This window comes from Sphaerodactylus townsendi, linkage group LG16, assembly GCF_021028975.2.
Source record: "Sphaerodactylus townsendi isolate TG3544 linkage group LG16, MPM_Stown_v2.3, whole genome shotgun sequence".
NCBI classification, from domain to species: Eukaryota; Metazoa; Chordata; class Lepidosauria; order Squamata; family Sphaerodactylidae; genus Sphaerodactylus; species Sphaerodactylus townsendi.
Genome location: NC_059440.1, coordinates 20,515,350 through 20,537,643, shown reverse-complemented (window position 1 = coordinate 20,537,643; position 22,294 = coordinate 20,515,350). Strand labels below are relative to the sequence as shown.

General features: G+C 50.9%; 2 protein-coding genes across 3 annotated transcripts in view; both read right to left on the bottom strand.

Annotated features, from left to right (window-relative positions):
- Positions 1–6,118, bottom strand: part of PLEKHG5 (pleckstrin homology and RhoGEF domain containing G5) — a 102,419-nt gene extending 96,301 nt beyond the window's left edge. For both annotated transcript variants that reach the window (XM_048518712.1, XM_048518714.1), the window contains exon 1: positions 5,539–6,118. In XM_048518712.1, the coding sequence (XP_048374669.1) occupies positions 5,539–5,710 (172 nt within the window). In that variant the 5' untranslated portion in view covers positions 5,711–6,118. The remainder of the gene's footprint in view (positions 1–5,538) is intronic.
- A 3,468-nt stretch (positions 6,119–9,586) lies between these two features.
- Positions 9,587–20,602, bottom strand: NOL9 (nucleolar protein 9). The gene is given in 8 exon segments (XM_048518718.1): positions 9,587–9,882; positions 12,474–12,607; positions 14,057–14,234; positions 14,811–14,922; positions 16,806–17,102; positions 17,737–17,902; positions 18,164–18,261; positions 20,457–20,602. Coding segments are annotated over 8 exon segments (1,233 nt in total). The 5' UTR covers positions 20,588–20,602; the 3' UTR covers positions 9,587–9,765.
- Between the last annotated feature and the right edge of the window lie 1,692 nt (positions 20,603–22,294).

The window sequence follows — 22,294 nt, the reverse complement described above, 5'->3', positions numbered from 1 at the left end:
TCACCAACGTGACATCCCTTCAAATATTTAAACATGGCTATCGTGTCACTTCTTAACCTTCTCTTCACCAAACTAAACATACCCAGTTCTCAAATCTCTCCTTGTAGGGCATGGATTCCAAACCTTTTACCATTTTGGTTGCCCTCCTCTGGAAAGAAAGAGAGAGAGAGAGAGAGAGAGAGAGAAAGAAAGAAAGAAAGAAAGAAAGAAAGAAAGAAAGAAAGAAAGAAAGAAAGAAAGAAAGAAAGAAAGAAAGAAAGAAAGAAAGAAAGAAAGAAAGAAAGAAAGAAAGAAAGAAAGAAAGAAAGAAAGAAAGAAAGACCAACAGTTACGGGCAGTTTCATTCCTGAGAGATACAAAAACCAGAAGAAACTCCCTATTTTAGGAAAAAAGACTTGGGAGGCTAAGCAAAGAGTTTTCCAGCTGGATAATCTATCAGTGTCTCCTCCGCTAGCTTTTCAAACAAAAACGTGCTCCGAACAGTTTGTTGTTTTGTCTGCACTGCTTGCCAAAGAGGTAGCGCGGGTTTGCAAGGAAAAAATCACCGGCCCCTCCTGCTTCCGGCCAAGAATTGCTAAAACCTCTTCAAAAGCCGCTTGCATGCCACTGAGTACATCTGCAAACCGAAAGTATATGGACGAGCCGTTTCCATCGCTTCCCCGCTGATCATTTGCTGGAAACCTTCAACTAGAGAAAGACAACAATTCATGTCCCAAATAGGTCTGCTATATTCTGTGAGTTAAATAAGGAGATTTCAGCAAAGGCTACAGCGTTGGTTAGCAAGTTTTGCCTTTTTTAAAAAAGACTACATTTTGAATTTAACTTGCACTGACTGGCTTGCCCGCCAGATCCTTGAAGCCCTGAGGAATAACAATGGGCTGCCTCACCAGAACCAACGACAACAGCACCTGCAGGGGCTTTGGTAGAAACTTTTCCTCCTAGATACAGGCCGGCTATGGGTCAGTCCACACTGTACTGTGTGTCCTGAAGCTTTAACCCCAGATTATTGAATGGATGGGGGGGACAATGGCTGAAGCCAAGGCCTATACACTTAAACTAGTCTCGATGCTCCCACTGACGAACATGGGTTAAAGAGCGCACTTACCAATAACCGAAAGACATAAATTCCGGAACAGCGGGGACGGCTTGGTCAGCTACTCCTGGAGATTCCATTTGAAGCTTGGAGGGAACAGTTAGAGCCTCTTTGCCCTTGCGAGAACCTTTCTGGTGCCCTTTTCCTCTGAGCCCTTTTCTCCCCTCTAGGAATGCTCCCAGACACATGAAGCTACCAGCTACTCTGACTGGTAGTGGCTGTCCAGGATCTTCCAACAAAAGTTATCGAAGTCTCCTTTGTAATTATTTATTTACTTCATTTACTTCATTTAAACCTCCATTTCTCCCCAATGGGGATCCAGCATGGTGCAGTGGTTAAGAGAAGGTGCATTCTAATCTGGAGAACTGGGTTTGATTCCCCACTCCTCCGCCTGAGTGCGAGAGGCTTATCTGGTGAACCAGGTGTGTTTCCATACCCCTTCATTCCTGCTGGGTGACCTTGGGCTAAATTTGATTCCCCGCTCTGCCACTTGAGCTGTGGAGTCTTATCTGGCGAACTTATCTTGTGCACTCCAACACATGCCAGCTAGGTGACCTTGGGCTAGTCACAGTTCTTCGGAGCTCTCTCAGCCCCACCCACCTCATAGGGTGTTTGTTGTGGGGGGGAGGGAAGGAAAGGAGACCCATCGAGTCTCCTTACAGGAGAGAAAGGGGGGGATATAAATCCAACTCTTCTTCTTCAAAGCAGCAGTTTGCATCATTCTCCTCTTTTCTAAGTTATCCACATAACAACCCTGTGAGGTAGGTGAGGCTGATAGGGAACGGGCCGCCGAGCATAGAGCTCAGGTGCACTGCTATTGAAAGTCCACATGTCCAGAGCCAGGTGGGCTTTGCAGCCTGTGAATCAGATGCCATGAGATACACCACAGCAAAAGCCAGCCAGAGCCTCCAATACTGTTCTTAGGGGTAGAAGTAATTACCCTGCTATTTATTGACATATGGCAGGGGTGGGGAACCTTTAACACTCAAAGAGCCATTTGGACCCGTTTTCCACAGGAAAAGAAAACACTTCCAGGCATAAATAAGGCGCGACATTCAAGCCAAAGTGGCATGCACTATGCCACTGGGGGTTTTAACCTTGCTCCACAGTTCATTTCTGAGAAGCGCATGGATGCACATGCCCTGCTGCCTGCAGGGCGAACAAGGATGAAGCTGGTGGCTCATTTCACTGACCGCTGGGAGAGCTCCCCATCCCAGCTTGAGGCGGGTGAGAGGGGAAGTCCGATTACGACCCAATGAAGCCGACCGATGTGGGCAATTAATTAGCCCATCACCACTGCCAAGGGCAGACAGGAGGATGGGGCTGGCCATTCTTCAGCTCGTGGAGCCACAGTGCAAGGGCAGAAGAGCCGCATGCGGCTCTCGAGCCGCAGGTTCCCTACCCCTGACATATGGGAAAGAGGTGCTCCTTAGCTGTTCGGGCCGTGAAGATTGAACCCTCAGGCTAGTTGCTTTGCAGTTTCAGGGCAACGGGTAGAGATCTACCAAGTGCCTCCAGGAACAGTAAGGAGTGGGAAGGGAAGCAGGCCAATCTATAGAGTCTAGCTGGCACCAAATCCTGCCAGCTGGGAAAATGTCAATCCTCCCCACCCCTCAATTCATACATGTAATCACTGGCTCGGGATTAAAAGAACAGATCTGTCTGGCTGCATCCGGAGGTTGGCATGTCTGAATCTTAATGACCATGCTGTTTTGCTTAGAACCACTTTTGCTATTTCATTCTGCCTGCAAAATTATTTTTTTGATTGCTCCAATTTCAAGCGCATCCTGAGCACAATCACCTGACCCTACGCATTAAACCCCAAGCCCTGGTGGAGTTGTGCACCTGGGCTCTGTCTCCTAACTCATTCGCACACTCGTCTGGCTCAGGATGCTACAGCCAATCCTCTTCCGCTTGTAACCTTTCAGCTGGGATGGGCTTGCCCACCTAGCCATGAAGAAGAAGTAGAAGAAGAAGAAGGAGGAGGAGGAGGAGGAGTTTGGATTTATATCCCCCTTTCTCTCCTGTAGGAGACTCAAAGGGGCTTACAATCTCCTTGCCCTTCCCCCCTCACAACAAACACCCTGTGAGGTAGGTGGGGCTGAGAGAGCTCCAAGAAGCTGTGACTAGCCCAAGGTCACCCAGCTGGCGTGTGTGGGAGTGTACATGCTAAACAATCTAGATTCCCCTAGATAAATACCACAGCTCAATGACAGAGCTGGGAATCAAACATGAGAGTAGACACATGAGCTAACAACCTCCTACGCCACTGCTGAAGAAGAGGAAGAAGAGTTTGGATTTATATCCCTCCTTTCTCTCCTGTAAGGAATCACAAGGCAGCTTACAAATTCATTTTCCCTTCATCTCCCTTCATCTGGTGAGACAGGTGGGGTTGGGAGAGTTCTGAGAGAACTGTGTTTAGCTCAGAGTCACCCAACAGGATTTAAACCATGGGAATGGGAAATACGTCCAGTTTACTCAAGATAGGGAGTTTTTAGCTCATGTGGAGGAGTGGGGAATCAAAGCTGGTTCTCTTGATTAGAGTCCACCTGCTTTTAATCACTACACCAGTCTATACAAACAGCTCAAGGCACCCCTGATTCTTCCTGGGCTATCTGAGTGCTTCCAATATGAAATGGGAGAGCTATTGTAAGGTCTGCCTGGCTCCACCACTGCTTTCCTGCTAGAGAAAAACAAAAATGTTGCCATTCTGAAAATGCTTTTTTGGGGGGAAATACCCACTGATTTATTCTTTTGGTCCCGCATATGTGTTCTGTTAGATAGATTCATTTGATTATCTTACATATTTACTTTTAATTTTACATCTGCGGCCAACATAAACATGCAGCAATCTTGGAGATTTTTTTTGTGTGTAGGACAGGAATATTCTAAATAAATAAGCCAGAGGTCTACATGGTAAAGCTTTTGAGGCGGGGAAGGGCCAACGCCTGTTTTAGCCTCACAGGCAACAAGAGCTGCTGTCCTTTACCTCTTTTTCTGAAACAGCCCATGTGTGCTGACTTCAATGTAAGGGGACTCCATTTCTAGTCTTGCTCAGACACAAAGTTCACTTGTGCAAATTGTTCTCCTGCTATCTAACCCACCTCGCAGGGCTATTGAGAGGATAAAAGACGGGGTGGTGACAGCTCCAGATAGACCAGTGATGGTGAACGTTTTCGAGACCGAGTGCCCAAATTGCAAACCAAAATCTACTTATTTATCACAAAGTGCCAACACAGCAATTTAACCTGATTACTGAGGTTTTAGTTTAGAAAAAAACGGTTGGCTCCGAGGCATGTGTTACTCGGGAGTAAGCTTGGTGGTAATCAGTGGCTTTGCTTTGAAGAAACCATGCAACCCTTCCAACAGGTGAATCACGACCCTAGGAGGGTTTACTCAGAAGCAAGCCCCATTGCCAGCAACTGAGCTTACTCCCAGGTAAAGGATCACGCTTTAGTTCTTTGCATGAAAATCAGTGGGGTTTTACAGTGCTTAACAGGGTTACCTACACTGCTTCCCCAAAACTAGGTCTGAGGTTTAATTCTAATAATTGAGCCCAGTGGCCCAGGCCAGTCTAGATATATGTGTGGGGAGGGCACTCTATTTGTGTGTGCCCACAGAGAGGGCTCTGAGTGCCACCTCTGGCACCCATGCCATAGGTTCGCCACCACTGAGATAGACTGTCTTGGCACTCCTGGTGCAAGACAATTGTGGAGAATTATAAAATGCCAAGGGACTCGTGGAAAGAATGGAGCAGAGGACACCATCTCTGGTGCTTCAACTTCTCACTGGGGGCAGCGAGGAAAACTCTCCCCCATTCTAGCTGGTCTTTGCCTTGTCTGGTCTGGTCTTGCCCCATTATGGCTGCTATCCTCAGTTATCACCCCCCACCCAAATCCTTCTGGGATCAGCTACAATGTCTGTTTCCACTTCAGAAGAGTTTGGATTTATACCCCCCTTCTCTCCTATAGGAGACGCAAAGGGTTTACAATCTCCTTTCCCTTCCCCACCCCCACAACAAACACCCTGTGAGGTAGGTGGGGCTGAGAGAGCTCCAAAGAGCTGTGACTAGCCTGAGGTCACCCAGCTGGCATGTGTTAGAGTGCACAGGCTAATCTGAATTCCCCAGATAAGCACCACAGCTCAAGCAGCGGTGCAGGGAATCAAACCCTGTTCTCCAGATTAGAGTGCACCTGCCCTTAACCACTATGCCACTGCTGCAAGTAAATTCTCAAGGCTGCTCAACGGCATCACTTATTTCTGAATATCCTCAGAAGAACAAACCTGCCTTTTACCTGTCATGTGAAACAGCGTCTTGCTTGTGCTGCAAGCATTGATAAAAGCAGATACACATTGTAAACGATAAAAGTTTTAAGCATCACAAGAAGAACCCGCCGCCCCTCGGCAAGCTTCATTGCCCAAGGAGAGTCCGACGCTCTACTTACTCATCCCCAATCGTAGGTTGAGCCAGCTGCGAGGGGGAGACCCGTACTTGGTCAGGGGATTCATCGCTTCCCACCTCTCACAGAGCAGATGACCCGAGGTGTCATGTAGCAGCCATGGTCCTAAGCTGTGCTTGCGCTTCATGGCACCACTCTGAGAAGGATCTTGCCCCATTCGAAATCCAAGTCGACAGGGCCAGGGCAAGTGGGACCGAGGTCCCTGTAGGAAGGAGTTAGCAGCGCTGCCACTCCACCCTGCAACCCGACTCCTGTGCCAGATTCAGGTCTGAGACCGATTTGCCCAGCTGAAGCACTTTCACCCTGGTGGCAAAAGGAAAGCAAGGGCACGCTCAGCCTCTGCTAAATCATATCTTTTCCGATTCAGGCCTTCTCCGGGTGTTGTCTATTTTAGCCCCGGCTTGCTCGGGCTGTCCGTCTCATGTGCCTTCCCAGTCTGGATTCCCGCTCTGCCTCAGCTCTTACTCCCCAGACTGGGCCTTCCCCTTTCCTGGCAACCGGCCACCTGCTTCCCCCTAGGCGAACTCAAGCATCACCGCCCCGTCCATGGCGCTCACCAGGTAAAGACATCATCGGCCTCGCTTCTCCCACCCCCTTCCAGCCTGCCCGGTTGCTTTTCCCTGTCAGGTCTCTCCGCCACCCTGCAGAAATGCACGCAAAATCGGGCAACGAAGCGGAGTCCCTTAGAAAAACTCCAGCTACAGGCCACTGAGCATCAGGGAGGCAGCGGGCTCGGTTGCCACGGCAACCAGCTACTCAGAAACAACTAGAGAAGCATCACTGCTCCTTGGGCTGGCTCCCCCCTCGCCCATTTCGGATTCGAGGCTTATTCAGATTTATTATTCGGATTCGAGGCTTGGATACCTCGGGGCCTCTGGGAGCCTGCAGCTGCAAAGGGAGCCCCTGAGGAGTGGCAAAGACAAAGACGGCTTGCCCGGCCCAGACTGACCTATTTGGCTTGGACTCGGCCTGTGGTGGTCACCAAGGGCAAGCTCAGCTGGCGTCAAACTGAGTGGTGCCTTGCTAACAGTACTGGGACTTGGTTTGATTCCAGTTTGATTTGACTGACTGTCGAAGAGCCGGTCTTGCCTGGTCCCAGGTTTTGTTATCAGGACTCTGGAATAAACATTGAAAAACATATGTCTCCTCGAACTCGATCATCCTGACATTTCACATGTGATCCCCACCCCTCACCCCGCACCCTTACTGCACAGATGGCCCCCATATTTATTTTAGCCACTGTTCAGGGTAGATTGTCTGCCAAAGCTTTTTCTGTGCTGCCAGACTTGGCCATATGGGGAGAATTAAGAACAGACTAAGCTACGGTTTTAACCCTTATGGCGACAGCACAATAACATATGTCTGCTTCAGCCAATAAGAGCTTTCAGCAGACTGCCCCAGCGCTGTCTCCCCACCTACCCGCGAGCCAAACTTCCTCAGTGTAAGTCACTGTCCACAGGCAATAAAGAGTTAACGGGAAACCGGTAGATTTCCCAAGGAAACATTCAAAAGAGTTTCTGAGGTTCTGAATTACTTAAGAGCTGCTTTGAGGTAGCTGCCCATAGACAGCTAGGAAGCACTGTGCAGCCCCAAGGGGCGTTTGGGCCAGAAGGTTTGCACATCAAATACAGAGACATTATTTCACACACTCCACGCTCCTCACGGACGGACGTGACTCTGACAGCTGCATGTATTTTGCAAGCTGGAAAGCTTTGGTTCAAGACACCATTCGGCTCAGCAGGCAACCTTTAGCTGGCCAAGTCACTGTCTTTCAACCTAATGGAGAAAACTGTGCCTCCCACGCTGTGCCCTTTGGCAGAGAGAGAGAGAGAGAGAGTGTGTGTGTGTAAATAAAGGAAACAAACAAAGATATTTGTTGCATAAATTTGAAGCCATACATGCATAAGCATAAGCAATTTATTGTCATTGTGCACGGACAACGAAATTTACAGCAGCATTCCTCGATGCACACAATTTCAGACTCATACCCCATCCTCACATTGCTTAAAGCAATGTGTTTTAAGTCACTGGTTTAATGTCTGCCATTTAAGACACCTTATTTGGGGTGGTTTCCTCATTCCACAGAATTCTTAAGTTGCAACAAAAACAAGATGCTTCTGTGCCGGCTGTGTCAACTGGCAGGCACTTCCTGCCAAGCTTGACAGACTGTAAAAGAGGGTTCCAGATGCCTCTTGGAAAGCTCCTGCGGGAGTGCTAAAGAAAGATTTATATCCCTCCTGTCTCTCCTGTAAGGAGACTCAAAAGGGCCTACAATCTCCTTTCCCTTCCTCCCCCACCACAAACACCCTGTGAAGTAGGTGGAGCTGAGAATGGTCCAAAGAACTGTGACTAGCCCAAGACCACCCAGCTGGCATGTGTTGGAGTGCACAAGCAAATCTGGTACCCCAGATAAGCCTCCACAGCTCAAGCGGCAGAGCGGGGAATCAAACCCGGTTCTCCAGATTAGAGTGCACCTGCTCTTAACTACTACACCACGCTGGGACCCCATCACCTCATAAGCATAAACTACATTTGTTTCCAGCTATGTGCCAATGTGCATGCAAGAACATTGCCAGTGGGAGGATTACCCCACCCCATGAGCCAGTTGTGCTTTGCTTTGAGGGGTTCGTTGCTCGGGGATCCACAACAAGGACTTGTCCCCAGTGTAAATGAAGAACATTAAACTAGCTGTTGTGGGTTTTCCGGACTGTGTGGTCATGGTCTGGTAGCTCTTGCTCCTGACTTTCCACCGAGATCTATGGCAGGCATCTTTGGAGACATGTTATGGTAAGATGTGGTGCCTCTGAAGAGGCCAGCCAAAGACCCAGACAAAATGTTAGGAGCTCTCAGAGCCTGGAAAACCCGCAACAGTCAGTTTATTCCGGCCATGAAAGCCTTCAACAATACAACAAACATCAAAGAGCGGCTACTAGCAATGGATTATCAACAACTGCAGAGCTTGGCCAACAAATCCTGCTCACCAATGAACGTGGCAATTCCATTTGTGTGGGGAAACCCAGCCTACTATATCGCAGCGCTTACCAACCCTATATATAGGAGAGCCTACAATGCTGGCTAGGTTTAATATTATGCCATCCCCGCTCCATAGAGGAAGACTCAAGGGTCTACCAAACGATAAGAGGCTTTGCCCCTGCAGCCCAGGGCAGTTGGATTCCATTGCGCACATTCTCCTCCACTGCCCACTTTACCAGAAACCAAGATCCAGCTTATTAGTACAAATCATTGACTCTATGAAAAACCCTGACAGAGCTTGATAAAGTAAATATGCTCTTAAACTGCAATGACCTTGACTGTTGTCTCGCAGTGGCAAAGTTTCTGGCTGAGGTTTGCGAGCTGAACTTATGATCCAGTGTGAAGTTTTATCTAGTAATTTTAACTGTATTTATATTGTATGTTATACTGTATGCCAATAAAGGCTTATTGAATGATTGACAACAAACATTTGTTAAACCCTGAAAACAGAAATAAAAGCAGCCTGAATCCTCCACTAGTTAAGATTATTTCAAAGCTGCCCAAGTTTAGGGTAAATGGCCCAGTACAAACACTGTTCCAATGAAAACCCCGTAAGCTCCTTTCAGTCTTTTTCAATGCACAATGACATCTCTCCATGCCAGCAAAAAAGCGACGGCATTCTTGGAGAAACCAAGCAAAAACCCCTCAGACATTTAACTGGTTTTTAAAGATGACCTCTTAGCCATGTCTGCCTGTATGAAGGTCTTCCAAAGCACCCAACGGGTGGCATCTCTGAAGGGATAGTGCTCCCCCTGCGGGGAACAAGTATATAAACCAGACGCCAAGCTATTTTTAAAAAACAAACACGTCTCGCTCCCAGCGTCTTAATTGGATTTAGCAGGAAGAAGGAAAAAGTCAATATTAACAACTAGCATGGACTGTCAAAAAGGGGACCAACACAGAACTCCAGAAGTGACGGATCAATAAGAAGAGTTATTTCGCTGGCCACCTTTGGGTGTAATGCTATTCCTAGGAGCTAAACATGACCAACACGAAGGAGTTTATAGCAGATGTTTAATTTTAAAATCATAAAAAAGTACACGGTAATAACGACTCAGAGGACTGGCATTATACTATCAGATGTCAATATTGTAGCTTCTCTCTGGTGGGAGGGAGGTCCCCTAAGAACAGGCCAAATTCTCCAAACCAGTCCCTGCCAGCAAAGCTGTGAACAGGAGTTTATGGCCGAACGTGCTCTCTCCTCTTGAGATGCTTTTTCTGTTTCAGTTTCCCAGCACCTGAAATGCGATAGTTATATTCTGACGTGACGTACGGTATTTCCCCTTCAATTCCTGGCTGGGGAAAAAAGAAATAAGGACTGTATTATTATGTGCATCGCTTCTCTCTTTTCTCACACCCCCAGGGAAATGCCACAAGAGACTGAGAGTTCCTATGCCAGAGTGGTGTGATAGTTAAGAACAGGCAGACTTTAATCTGGAGAACCAGGTTTGATTCCCCACTCCTCCACATGAGTGGTGGACTCTTATCCGGTGAACTGGAGTTGTCGCCTTACTCCTTTACATGAAGCCTGGTGGGTGGGCTAGTCACAGTTCTTCGGAACTCTCTCAGCCCCACCTTCCTCACCAAGTGTCTGTTGTGGGGACAGGAAGGGAAAGCAGTTTGTAAGCCCCTCTGAGTCTGCTTACAGAAGAGAATGAAGTGGGGGTATAAATGCAAACTTCTTCTTCTTCAAAAGCGAAAACACAAGCAGGCATGCAGGTAGGAGCAGCAGTAGCGTAGTGGTTAAGAACAGGTGTACTCTAATCTGGAGGAACCGGGTTTGATTCCCTGCTCTGCCATCTGAGCTGTGGAGGCTTGTCTGGGGAATTCAGATTAGCCTGTACACTCAAACACACGCCAGCTGGGTGATCTTGGGCTAGTCACGGTTCTTCTGAGCTCTCTCAGCCCCACCTACCTCACAGGGTGTTTGTTGTGAGGAGGGAAGGAGTTTGTAAGCCCCTTTGAGTCTCCTTGCAGGAGAGAAAGGGAGGATATAAATCCAACTCTTCTTCTTCTTCTTCCAATAATTCAAAAGTTGAGAAATGGGTCAGCACCGTGAGAAATAGGGCGAATATCCAGAACTCTTATAGACGGTGTAAAGAAGACGACACGCGTGGAAGTCATTCTCTTTCTTTATGATGAATGGCACTCCAACCATGCAATGCGACAGGTGCACGGGACTGACCAAAGAAGCCCTTTGCCATGTCGTGTGTAATTAGGGTATAGAAGATGCTGCCAGAAGATGTCACGAAGGCCGCCGGCTTAGATGGCTTTAAAGGAGGATTAGAAACACTCATAAAGGAGAAGCCTCTCAAGGGCTATTAGCTATGACAGCCCAGCGGAACCTCCCTGAGCAGTGATGCTTCTGGTTGTCAGACACCGAACACAAGCAACAGGGAACCTATTGTCTCTGTGACCTGCTTATGAGCTTCTCTGTTTATGTAGGATACAAACCAGCCTCTTTTGTCTTTATTGATGGCATTCCAAAGCACTGCACAGGCTATGGCTACCTCAATACAATTCAGCCTGGAATTTTTTGCAAGGTTTATAATTACAAGATAGAGAAGCTCATATGGGATTCTGGATTCGGCCCCTGGCATCTTGCCGCATTCTGGGTGGGGAAAGTACGTCAAGGCCATGAGCCTTGAAGAGATGTACTTGCTAGTTTTGGACTGGATGGCCCAATGGTCAGTCTCATTATGAGAAGCGGGTACTTATATCCGAGGCTGGGCATATTCTGCACAGGCGAGGGGATTCACATTCTGTGCTTAGGCGTCAAACTAAATTTCGCTTCTAGACATCACACAGTGTGGTTTTGCAGGTCATTATGCAAAATGGGAAATGAGGCGCATGCAACATGGATGCGTCTGGGAACTCTGTTCAGCCACCCCTTGGAAGGGGTAGAGACCATGCAGTTTCATACCTATCCTGTAGTCATAATGGCAACAGATCTAAGGGGGAAGCCGATGCAACACTTTGCACTTTTCTCTGTGACCACTCAGGGTCATGGAAACACACAGCTCTGCCACATTTACATCCTACTCTGCTTCCAAGCTTGCGGAGCAGTGATGCTATTTTATGCTCTATGCCAGTGATGGCGAACCAGCACCGAGAGACCGAAGGTGCTTAAAAATTGCAACCCAAAAACCCACTTCATTTTACGTGCAAGGTACGCGGCATTTTGGCTTCAGTTCTAGAGGTTTTAGAAAAAATAAAAAGTTGGCTCGGTGCATTACTTGGGAATAAGCTTGGTGGTAGTTGGTGGCTTTGCTTTGAAACAACCATGCAACTCTTCCAACGGGTGAATCACGACCATATGAGGGTTTACTCAAGAGGTAAGCCCCATTGCCAGCAACCGAGCTTACTCCCAGGTAAAGGATCGCGCTTTGGTTCGCTAGCATGAAAATCAGTGGTTTGGCTTACCAGAAGGTTTACCTACGCTGCTTCCCCAAAGCTTCGAATAGCAGTTTTATGCATAATGTCGAGCCCAGTGGCCCAGACCAGCCCTGGAATATTATTATTGGGGGGGTGACTCTCTGTGTATGCCAGGAAGAGCTCATGAGTGCCTCTGGCACCCATGCCATAGGTTCGCCATCACTGCTCTATGCTATAGCAACGGTCCCCAGCATTTCTGAGTCTGTGGGCACCTTTGGAATTCCGACACAAACAGATGGACGCAACCACAAAATGTCTGATTGCAGGAGGTGGAGCCAACCACAAAATGCCAGGAAATGAGGTCATTCTGACAGTAGGTCTTCACACTTCAGGCAAAAGTAAATTTGTCTCTTGCTGCCAGATTATATCCGAAGCCCATGTGCTAGTCGGAAACAAAAGATGAGCAGACCTCCCCCTTATTTTCAGCTACTGCGTGTCCAACTTATCCTTACTTGGTTCAGGAACACGCAATTAGGAACTGGGATGTTTCCAATGAGCAAACAATTCACAAATCGTAAATTCTCCGGCGCTACTGGAGTCAGAATATGATAGAGTTTCTTCTCCATGTCTACACCTCGGACAATTCCTGCAAAATAGAAAGGAAGGCATATCTCAATTTTTATTTAGTTATTTAGGAAGGCAGCAGCATTAAAATACACATCAGTTTCTACAATTCTAGACATATATTGTAACGAGAAAAAAAATCACAATTCAGGGGAGAGGGAACCAGAGGGCAACAACGAATCCACCTAGTTTGATACAGATCGACACAGCCTAATTGAGGAGGGATCTTACTGGCTCTTGAGAAAGACGGCAATGGTTCGGTACGAAGAATTCCATTTAAAGCTCTTATTCTTCCAGAAATGCAATTTTCGTTCCACAAATGTGAAAAACCCAATTCAATAATCATCAGAGAAGAAAAAGAAGAAGAGGAAGAGGAAGAAGAAGAGGAGGAGGAGTTTGGATTTATATCCCATATTTCTCTCCTTTAAGGAGACTCAAGATGGCTTATGAGAATCTCACTGGCTGTTTTCAACATTAGTTTTGAACAGAGCAAATGGAATATTCAGATAAATTTGATTAATGGCTGGAAAATTGTATTCACCCGATTTTAAAAGGTACACTGGATTTGTTGGGTTACAGATGTTGAAATCTGTTTTGCTTTTCCTGCGCATGAGTACAAAACCCATAGGTGGCACGCATAATATTAAGAAGAGGAGTTTGGATTTATACTCCACCCCTTTCTCCTGTCAGGAGACTCAAGGTGGCTTACAAGCTCCATTCCTTCCTCTCCCCACAACAGACACCTTGTGAGGTAGGTGGGGCTGAGAGAGTTCCGAGAGAACAATGACTGGCCGAAAGTCAGCCAGCAGGAATGTCGGAGTGCGGACACACATCTGGTTCACCTGATCAGCTTCTGCCACTCAGGTGGAGGAGTGGGGAATCAAACCCGGGTCTCCAGATTAGAATCCACCTGCTGTTAACCACTACAACCTGCTAGCCTTATTAGGTAATAAGGAGGTATTAAGAGCTGACCAGAGCCAGAAAACCAGACACCCGACTGACCCCTGCCACTGCATTGGGCCCCTCTCTTCATGACATCACAGACTGAGGTCCATCCCAAACAAGTGAGACCAATGGCAAGCACTCTTTCAGGCTGCCATGGCTGGCTGAAATTTACAAGTCACAGCTTGTGATCCATATATTACCAATCGAGGAGCACTTTTTGCTCATGCTGCAAGAAGAATCAGGCTAAGGATGTTGTGTTGTATTATTTGATAGGAATATTTATATAGAGTTAATTTAGTCCATTTTAGCTAAGTCCTTTTATGATACTGTGTATGAAGAGATTGTGAAGGTCTACGGCCAAGACAATAAACTTACTACTACTACTAGCCACATTTTTAAAAAAACATTTAAAAAAAACTCTCTGAGCAATTCCCATGCATGCTAGCTGACTGCTCTAATTTCACATGAAACCCAGACTCCAAAACACGGACTCAGAATGTCGTAAGATCAGGCTAACATTGCTTACCAAAGCCCAGGCAATCGCAGATTGGTGTCTGCGTTAATAAAACCGGCCCGTCTTCTTTACCCTGGACCTTATCCGGTATTTGGCAAAGGCCAACCCAGCTGGCGTTGACAGAATACAGTATGTGGGCAGGAGCCACGTCTGTATGAATAACCTTGATGGAGACAGCGCTGAAAGGTACCTAGCGAAAAGAAGAAATGCGTGAAGATATGTTCAGACAGAAATGTCATTTTGCTTCAAAGACAGGGCTGGATAGGGGCGGCAGTGGGGAGGGGAAGTTTGGCATGTTCCCAAGAACGAACGCTCTACTTGACAGGTACATAATACTTCCCACTGGGCAAACAGCAGGAGATTTCGGGGGAGATGTACAGCTCAGCAGCACTTTTAAAAAAATTAGCCTCCCCTTGCTGCTGAGAAGACCTCCTGGAGGTGGTGGGGCAGCACTGAAGCAGCGTTGTGGCCCATGACTGGGGGCTCTGGATTGGGCTGTTAATCTGTTAGCCACCCTGGTAGGAGTCTAAAGATGGAGTATAAAGTGTGTAAACAAAAATAAATCAAAACATATTATCCTGCACAGGCAAGCTTTTTTTTTTATTTTTTCTTTTTTTTTTTTTGTTTTTTTTTTTTTTTTTTTTTGGAAAGGTCTAGCAACGCTGAATCCTGACCCAGTTAGAAGCAAGCCCCTCCTGTTGCTACAACCCCAGCCCTAAGGTCCTGTGAAGCCCCCCCCTTACCTATAACAGGGCCGGCGTCTTACCTGATAGGGCACCAGGCTGTGCAAAGGAAGCACCAGTTCCATGCTGGACGGCTGCAACTGGCCCAAGTATGCTAGAACCGCCATGTCCCGGAGAACACTGCTGTGGGTTCGCCTGCAAGAGAAACACAAAATGCACCAGAGACTGGAGAGCACTTCGCAAGCACAGCCTGTGCCGCTGGTCTCAGATGCACATCATTGTAGAAGAAGAAGAGGAGGAGGAGGAGGAGTTTGGATTTATATCCCCCTTTTTTCTCCTGTAAGGAGACTCAAAGGGGCTTACAATCTCCTTGCCCTTCCCCCCTCACAACAAACACCCTGTGAGGTAGGTGGGGCTGAGAGAGCTCCAAAAAAGTGTGACTCATGAGATTCACTTACAACTGGCATGTGTTGGAGTACACAAGCTAATGCAGTTCACTGGGTGGTAAACCTCCTGGCTCAAAGGTGGAAGAGCGAGGAATCAAACCCAGTTTTATGGTGCAGAGTGCACCTCTTCTTAGCCACTACACCACGTTGGCTCAGCACATCTTTGCAACAAGCCCTCTTTTAATGCCAACTGCGACTCAGTGCACTAATCCTGGCTGATCTGCAGCAAGAAAGAATCACTCAAACATTTCCTCTTTTTTTTCAAATGCCTAATAGGCAGGCAGGGTACTAACAATGTCGTGGGCCAGGAACCTTTCTGTACCAATAGGAAGGGCTGCATCAGTCAACATCTAAATTCTGAAAGGGAGCTTCTGTTCTGCTGCCCACTGTTTACGACTCCAAGGGTGCTTTCAATGTTATATCTGTGGTATGGGAGCGCACTAATGCCTGGCTCCCAGCCACACTGCCAGGGTCATGCCTGAAGAGACGGTGGTGAGGGCAGATCTGGCACAGGAAGGAAGGCAACAAAGACTCCCACGTGGTCTGAGCCTTCCAACATGACTTCACTGATGTGGGTGGCTCTTTCCCACACCACTGAGATCATGCTGGAATAGTTCAGCTCGCCTAATCTCCCGTGAACTTACACATCAGCGTCCAACATTAATCCCCTCAAAGGAAGTCTCTTAAAAGTTCCTCGATAAATTCAAATACCTTCCCCCTGTTACCAGATCTTATTTTTCCAGCTTTTAGTTCTGACTAATGCAAAGGGCAGAATTGTGAATATGCACGAGTATGAATATGCAGAAATCACACTGGAATAGCACGGTTTCTCTCATGAAATCATATATCACTGTTTGACAACATTAATCCACTTGAAAGAAGTATACATTTCTTGACCATTTGAATGCATTTCTCCTGTTGCCGAATCTTACTGTTTTAGCCTTTAGCTCTGAATACTGTACAGGACAGAGTTATGAAGACGGAGAATTACTCTAGCCCAGTGGTGGCGAACCTTTGGCACTCCAGATGTTATGGACTACAATTCCCATCAGCACTTGCCAGCATGGCCAATTGGCCATGCTGGCACGGGCTGATGGGAATTGTAGTCCATAACATCTGGAGTGCCAAAGGTTCACCACCATGGCTCTAGGCATTACAATGTGAAGATCTCAAGCCAAGGCTATTCTCCTAAGGGAAGTCCAGAGACAAGATGGATGTGTGAAAGGGCTTGCTGGCAGATCACTGAGTGGATGGGGGTCCATGAAGGTCCAGACATTCACCCTCCCACTGCTCCTTAAAGAAGCTTGCCCCTAAAACCAGTTCTTCACAAGGACTGTATGACAATCAAGCGTAGGTAAAAAATTATGCATGGATTCTGGAGAGGGAAGACACAGAGCATACAAAAACTGATTAGTCAATGGTTTGCTAAGCATAGCAAAGATCAGAGGTCACGTGACTCCTGCCAGGAATGCTGGGAGAGGGAGGGGAACTCCTAGCGCTTGGAGGAGACGGAGCCCAGGGACAGTGGAGTTGTAGGCAAGAAGAGAACTTAAAAACTTTCTTTTACTTAATACAAAGATATTGCTCCCTCCTCCCTTTTTGACCTCCTGCACACCTTCACTGGCTACTTACCCATCTCCAGCGATCCCTGCCCCAGGGAACTCTGGCTGGACCCACAGCAGCTTGTGCCCCGCATGTGACGGATGAAAGTCTGCTCGGCCCCTGGACAGCTCCAAGTCCTCTGACCCACTTGCCAGGCCCTTGCATTTGGGGGGCCCTTTGCCTTTCGTGTGCAAGCCTGGGGCACTGGAGGTATACTCCGGGGAGAGCTGAGGCATGTCTTTGAAGTTGTCTCTTCAGTCTGTTTTGAGCAATGTGACTGAGCGACAACTAGCCAGAATAATAAGTCGATCAGAGAGAACAATCAAACTTTGAGCACAGAGAAAGAAAAAATAATGACAGAGAACAGCTGGATAGAACAGGACAGACCTCCAAGGGACACCAAGGGAATGGGAGTGCCTCACAAGGACAGACATTTTCAGTATTGCACAGAAAAGCATCTCCCCGTACTGCCCCGCTAGATCCCTCCACTCGTCGGAGGGGAATCTGCTGGAGGTCCCTGGCCCTGAGGAACCTTCAGCTGGCACTCCCCTATGATGGCCACAGCCCTATGACCAACAACCTCTACCTGGTAGAAAAAAAAAACTCAGAGTGAGATCAAGACCTGAGGGACCTAAACTGACTCTACAGGGCCTGCCAAAATGAACTTCTCATGGGCATTTACATGTGGCCAGCCGTAAACTTGACTGTTGCAGGTGCTGGCCTTCCATTAGAGTCTGGTGGGGAGGGAGGAACCTTCATGCATCTGTGGTTGTTTTTTACTGGTTTTATGTATGAAATGGTTTTATGGTTGTTTTTATTGTGCGCCGCCCTGAGCCCTGCTGGGAAGGGTGGGATATAAATGAATAAATAAATAAACTGGGTCACCTGAGATATAGGGCAAAACTCCCCTTCTGAAAAAAAGGACACGCCCATTGCCAGCACACGCCCTGGACCGACAAACGTACCTTTCACCCATCCCATTGTGTTGATCACCAGAGGCACGTCTCTCTCATAGGCACTGAACACATATTTAAGCGTGTCGAGGTATCTTTCCGTCTCCTGTTCGCAACTGGTTTCGCCAAAGTATACCATTTTGCGGGGAGTGCGGAGATGGGTGAACGGTGGACCTACAACGGAACAGACCCGATGGAACCGCAAGTACTTGAAAGCCACATTAAATCGAAACGCAGAGCAAATACGGAAGAGTACTTCACTACCCGCAATACAACCAGTAACTGGCTTTCCTCCATCTGCACGACAAAGGCAGTTTCCCCCACCGAGTTTTTGTTTCACCCCTTTCAGAAAGGCTGGTGTTTCCAAAGAGCGGCTCGACCGAACAAGGAGCTGCGCATTTGACACACTTCTGCAAACCACTTCAAAGCACATACCCAGAGACGGTTCCATCACATTAATTAGAGAAATACAGCCAGGAGGCGTGAACTCCGTCTGCCCCAGATCGCATTCCAAAAACTCAATACAGGGAAGGCTACAGTGGAAAAAAAAAATAAAACAAACAAAGTGGGATCAGTAAGAAACTCTCCCAGTCTACAAAGGAAAGAAAACACATTTGGAACAGGGTCAAGATCAGAAACTCTTGACTACCAGAGGCAGGAGGGGTTATATGCAAAAGAAGAACTGTTCTTCAACCTAACCTCTACTCTCTGCTTTCTATTCTCCAACGAAATGCTACATGGACAGAGCTGTTATGGACAAGATATGCAAGGTACAGACAGACAACAAAAGCAAGCTTGCTCCCAAAGATAATAGACTGGAGTTGGGGAAAAGAAGGAGAGTTTGGATTTATATCCCCCTGCTAGGAGACTCAAAGGGGTTTACAATCTCCTTTCCCTTCCCCCCTCCCCCCACAACCCTGTGAGGTGGGTGGGGCCGAGAGAGCTCTGAAGAACTGTGATTTGCCCAAGGTCACCCAGCTGGCGTGTGTTGGAGTGCACAAGCCAATCTGGTCCCCCCAGATAAGCCTCCACAGCTCAAGTGGCAGAGCAGGGAATCAAACTCAGTTCTCTAGATTAGAGTGCACCTGCTTTTAAACACTACGCCACTGCGTAGAAAGGGCAGTTTGCATCCCCTTCTGATGTGGCAAACGCCAGCCCCTGCCCTCTGGAGGGAACCCATTCACTAGGTTTCAGATCTTCATACTATGAAAATGCCTCCAGTCTTCTCTGACACCAGCGCAAAGTAAAGAGCAACAAAAAACTGGCACTGGTTTCTATTGTGACTGACTATTAAAACAAAGTTTTCAGGGCACACGCGCATTAAGAAGGAAACGTCATAAGATGAAACTTATTTCCCAGAGACTGCAAAAGAACAAGAACAACAGCTGGACCGATAAAGACCAGAAAGCTGGACCGATAAAGACCAGAAACCCATACTGGAGGGGAAAGTGGAAGAGAAGAAGAAGAAGAAGAGTTTGGATTTATATCCCCCCTTTCTCTCCTGCAGGAGACTCAAAGGGGCTTACAATCTCCTTGCCCTTCCCCCCTCACAACAAACACCCTGTGAGGTGGGTGGGGCTGAGAGAGCTCCAAGAAGCTGTGACTAGCCCAAGGTCACCCAGCTGGCGTGTGTGGGAGTGTACAGGCTAATCTGAATTCCCCAGATAAGCCTCCACAGCTCAGGCGGCAGAGCTGGGAATCAAACCCAGATTAGATACACGAGCTCTTAACCTCCTACGCCACTGCTGCTCCTCAGAAGCAAAACTCCTCAGCTCAGAGAACAAGGGAAGGAGCAGAGAAGGTCAATTAAGCCATCTAATGACCAAGTACCTGACCGATGTGCCTAGCACAAAAGCAGCACAACAGGGCCAGTCATGAGAGGGGGGAGGAGGTTTCTGCATATCTGGAGGAAACCTAATATATGCAGAATATTTATTCTCTGCCCCCCTCCCAGAAACAATAAGCTCGGCCTGGACACAGACTTTATGCTGCCACTGAGAACTGGCAACACTAGGGGGGAAAGCAAGTGGAAAGCCAAACTCTGCCTTGGGACTGTTAAACTGAATGGGAAGCTGAAGGCTGACATGCTCTTGCCCTTCAGTTGTCCAGGGTGGGGACGGGAACCGAGGCTGCCCGGCTCTGCAGCCCAAAGGAAAGCACTAGGAAATCTCTTGCCTAGTGCTGAGCCCGACAGACGCTGGCAACAGAAAAGGCAGGACGCTTCTCTTGGTTAAAACTTCCCAAACTGACTGGCAAGACTAATTAAGACAAAACCATGACAGAGCCTAATTAATTACCTTCAAAACATATGTTTAAACCGCAGAAGGAGTGCTAACGGCTCAAAGAAATGCAGGCGGAGGTAGAAATCGAGGTCAGGGAATATCTACGCGACAACATCCCGCTGTCCCAACCCACTGAGACTTCAGTAAAGCAAATGATTGCCGTTTGCTCCATTTCAATTGTGAAGGAGGAACTCGAGGGAGGGGGGATTTTTCCTTGTTCTGAGTCTTCACAAGTCACCTCTTATTAATATCCACAAGATGCTAGTGAAGTTCACAGGACAAAGAACATAAGAACACAAGAACGAGCCTTCATATCCTAGACTACTGGGCCATCCAACGAGCCAGCTGGATCAGACCAGAGTCCATCTAGTCCAGCACTCTGCTACTCGCAGTGGCCCACCAGATGCCTCTGGGAGCTCACACGCTCCCAAAGGATGGTCACTCACCAGTTCAGCAGAAGATTAATCAGGTATCGGTTAAAAGTGGACTTGCCAACACTTTTGGGGCCACAAACAAGGATGACAGGGCAGCCTTCATCTTCCTCTGAAGAGCAAAAAGACATCCCAGGTTGAATCATCCCTGCGAAGTAACAGTCCCTTTGTGCTCAGGACTGATCCCTATCACACAAAGCGAGGGCTGGCACACACACTCACAAATAGAACAACAATTTACATGGAAGCCTTACAAAGATTTATGTGTGTGTTCCCCCCCCCCCCCACCCCCCCCCCCCCCCACCCCCCCCCCCCCCCACCCCCCCCCCCCCCCACCCCCCCCCCCCCCCACCCCCCCCCCCCCCCACCCCCCCCCCCCCCCACCCCCCCCCCCCCCCACCCCCCCCCCCCCCCACCCCCCCCCCCCCCCACCCCCCCCCCCCCCCACCCCCCCCCCCCCCCACCCCCCCCCCCCCCCACCCCCCCCCCCCCCCACCCCCCCCCCCCCCCACCCCCCCCCCCCCCCACCCCCCCCCCCCCCCACCCCCCCCCCCCCCCACCCCCCCCCCCCCCCACCCCCCCCCCCCCCCACCCCCCCCCCCCCCCACCCCCCCCCCCCCCCACCCCCCCCCCCCCCCACCCCCCCCCCCCCCCACCCCCCCCCCCCCCCACCCCCCCCCCCCCCCACCCCCCCCCCCCCCCACCCCCCCCCCCCCCCACCCCCCCCCCCCCCCACCCCCCCCCCCCCCCACCCCCCCCCCCCCCCACCCCCCCCCCCCCCCACCCCCCCCCCCCCCCACCCCCCCCCCCCCCCACCCCCCCCCCCCCCCACCCCCCCCCCCCCCCACCCCCCCCCCCCCCCACCCCCCCCCCCCCCCACCCCCCCCCCCCCCCACCCCCCCCCCCCCCCACCCCCCCCCCCCCCCACCCCCCCCCCCCCCCACCCCCCCCCCCCCCCACCCCCCCCCCCCCCCACCCCCCCCCCCCCCCACCCCCCCCCCCCCCCACCCCCCCCCCCCCCCACCCCCCCCCCCCCCCACCCCCCCCCCCCCCCACCCCCCCCCCCCCCCACCCCCCCCCCCCCCCACCCCCCCCCCCCCCCACCCCCCCCCCCCCCCACCCCCCCCCCCCCCCACCCCCCCCCCCCCCCACCCCCCCCCCCCCCCACCCCCCCCCCCCCCCACCCCCCCCCCCCCCCACCCCCCCCCCCCCCCACCCCCCCCCCCCCCCACCCCCCCCCCCCCCCACCCCCCCCCCCCCCCACCCCCCCCCCCCCCCACCCCCCCCCCCCCCCACCCCCCCCCCCCCCCACCCCCCCCCCCCCCCACCCCCCCCCCCCCCCACCCCCCCCCCCCCCCACCCCCCCCCCCCCCCACCCCCCCCCCCCCCCACCCCCCCCCCCCCCCACCCCCCCCCCCCCCCACCCCCCCCCCCCCCCACCCCCCCCCCCCCCCACCCCCCCCCCCCCCCACCCCCCCCCCCCCCCACCCCCCCCCCCCCCCACCCCCCCCCCCCCCCACCCCCCCCCCCCCCCACCCCCCCCCCCCCCCACCCCCCCCCCCCCCCACCCCCCCCCCCCCCCACCCCCCCCCCCCCCCACCCCCCCCCCCCCCCACCCCCCCCCCCCCCCACCCCCCCCCCCCCCCACCCCCCCCCCCCCCCACCCCCCCCCCCCCCCACCCCCCCCCCCCCCCACCCCCCCCCCCCCCCACCCCCCCCCCCCCCCACCCCCCCCCCCCCCCACCCCCCCCCCCCCCCACCCCCCCCCCCCCCCACCCCCCCCCCCCCCCACCCCCCCCCCCCCCCACCCCCCCCCCCCCCCACCCCCCCCCCCCCCCACCCCCCCCCCCCCC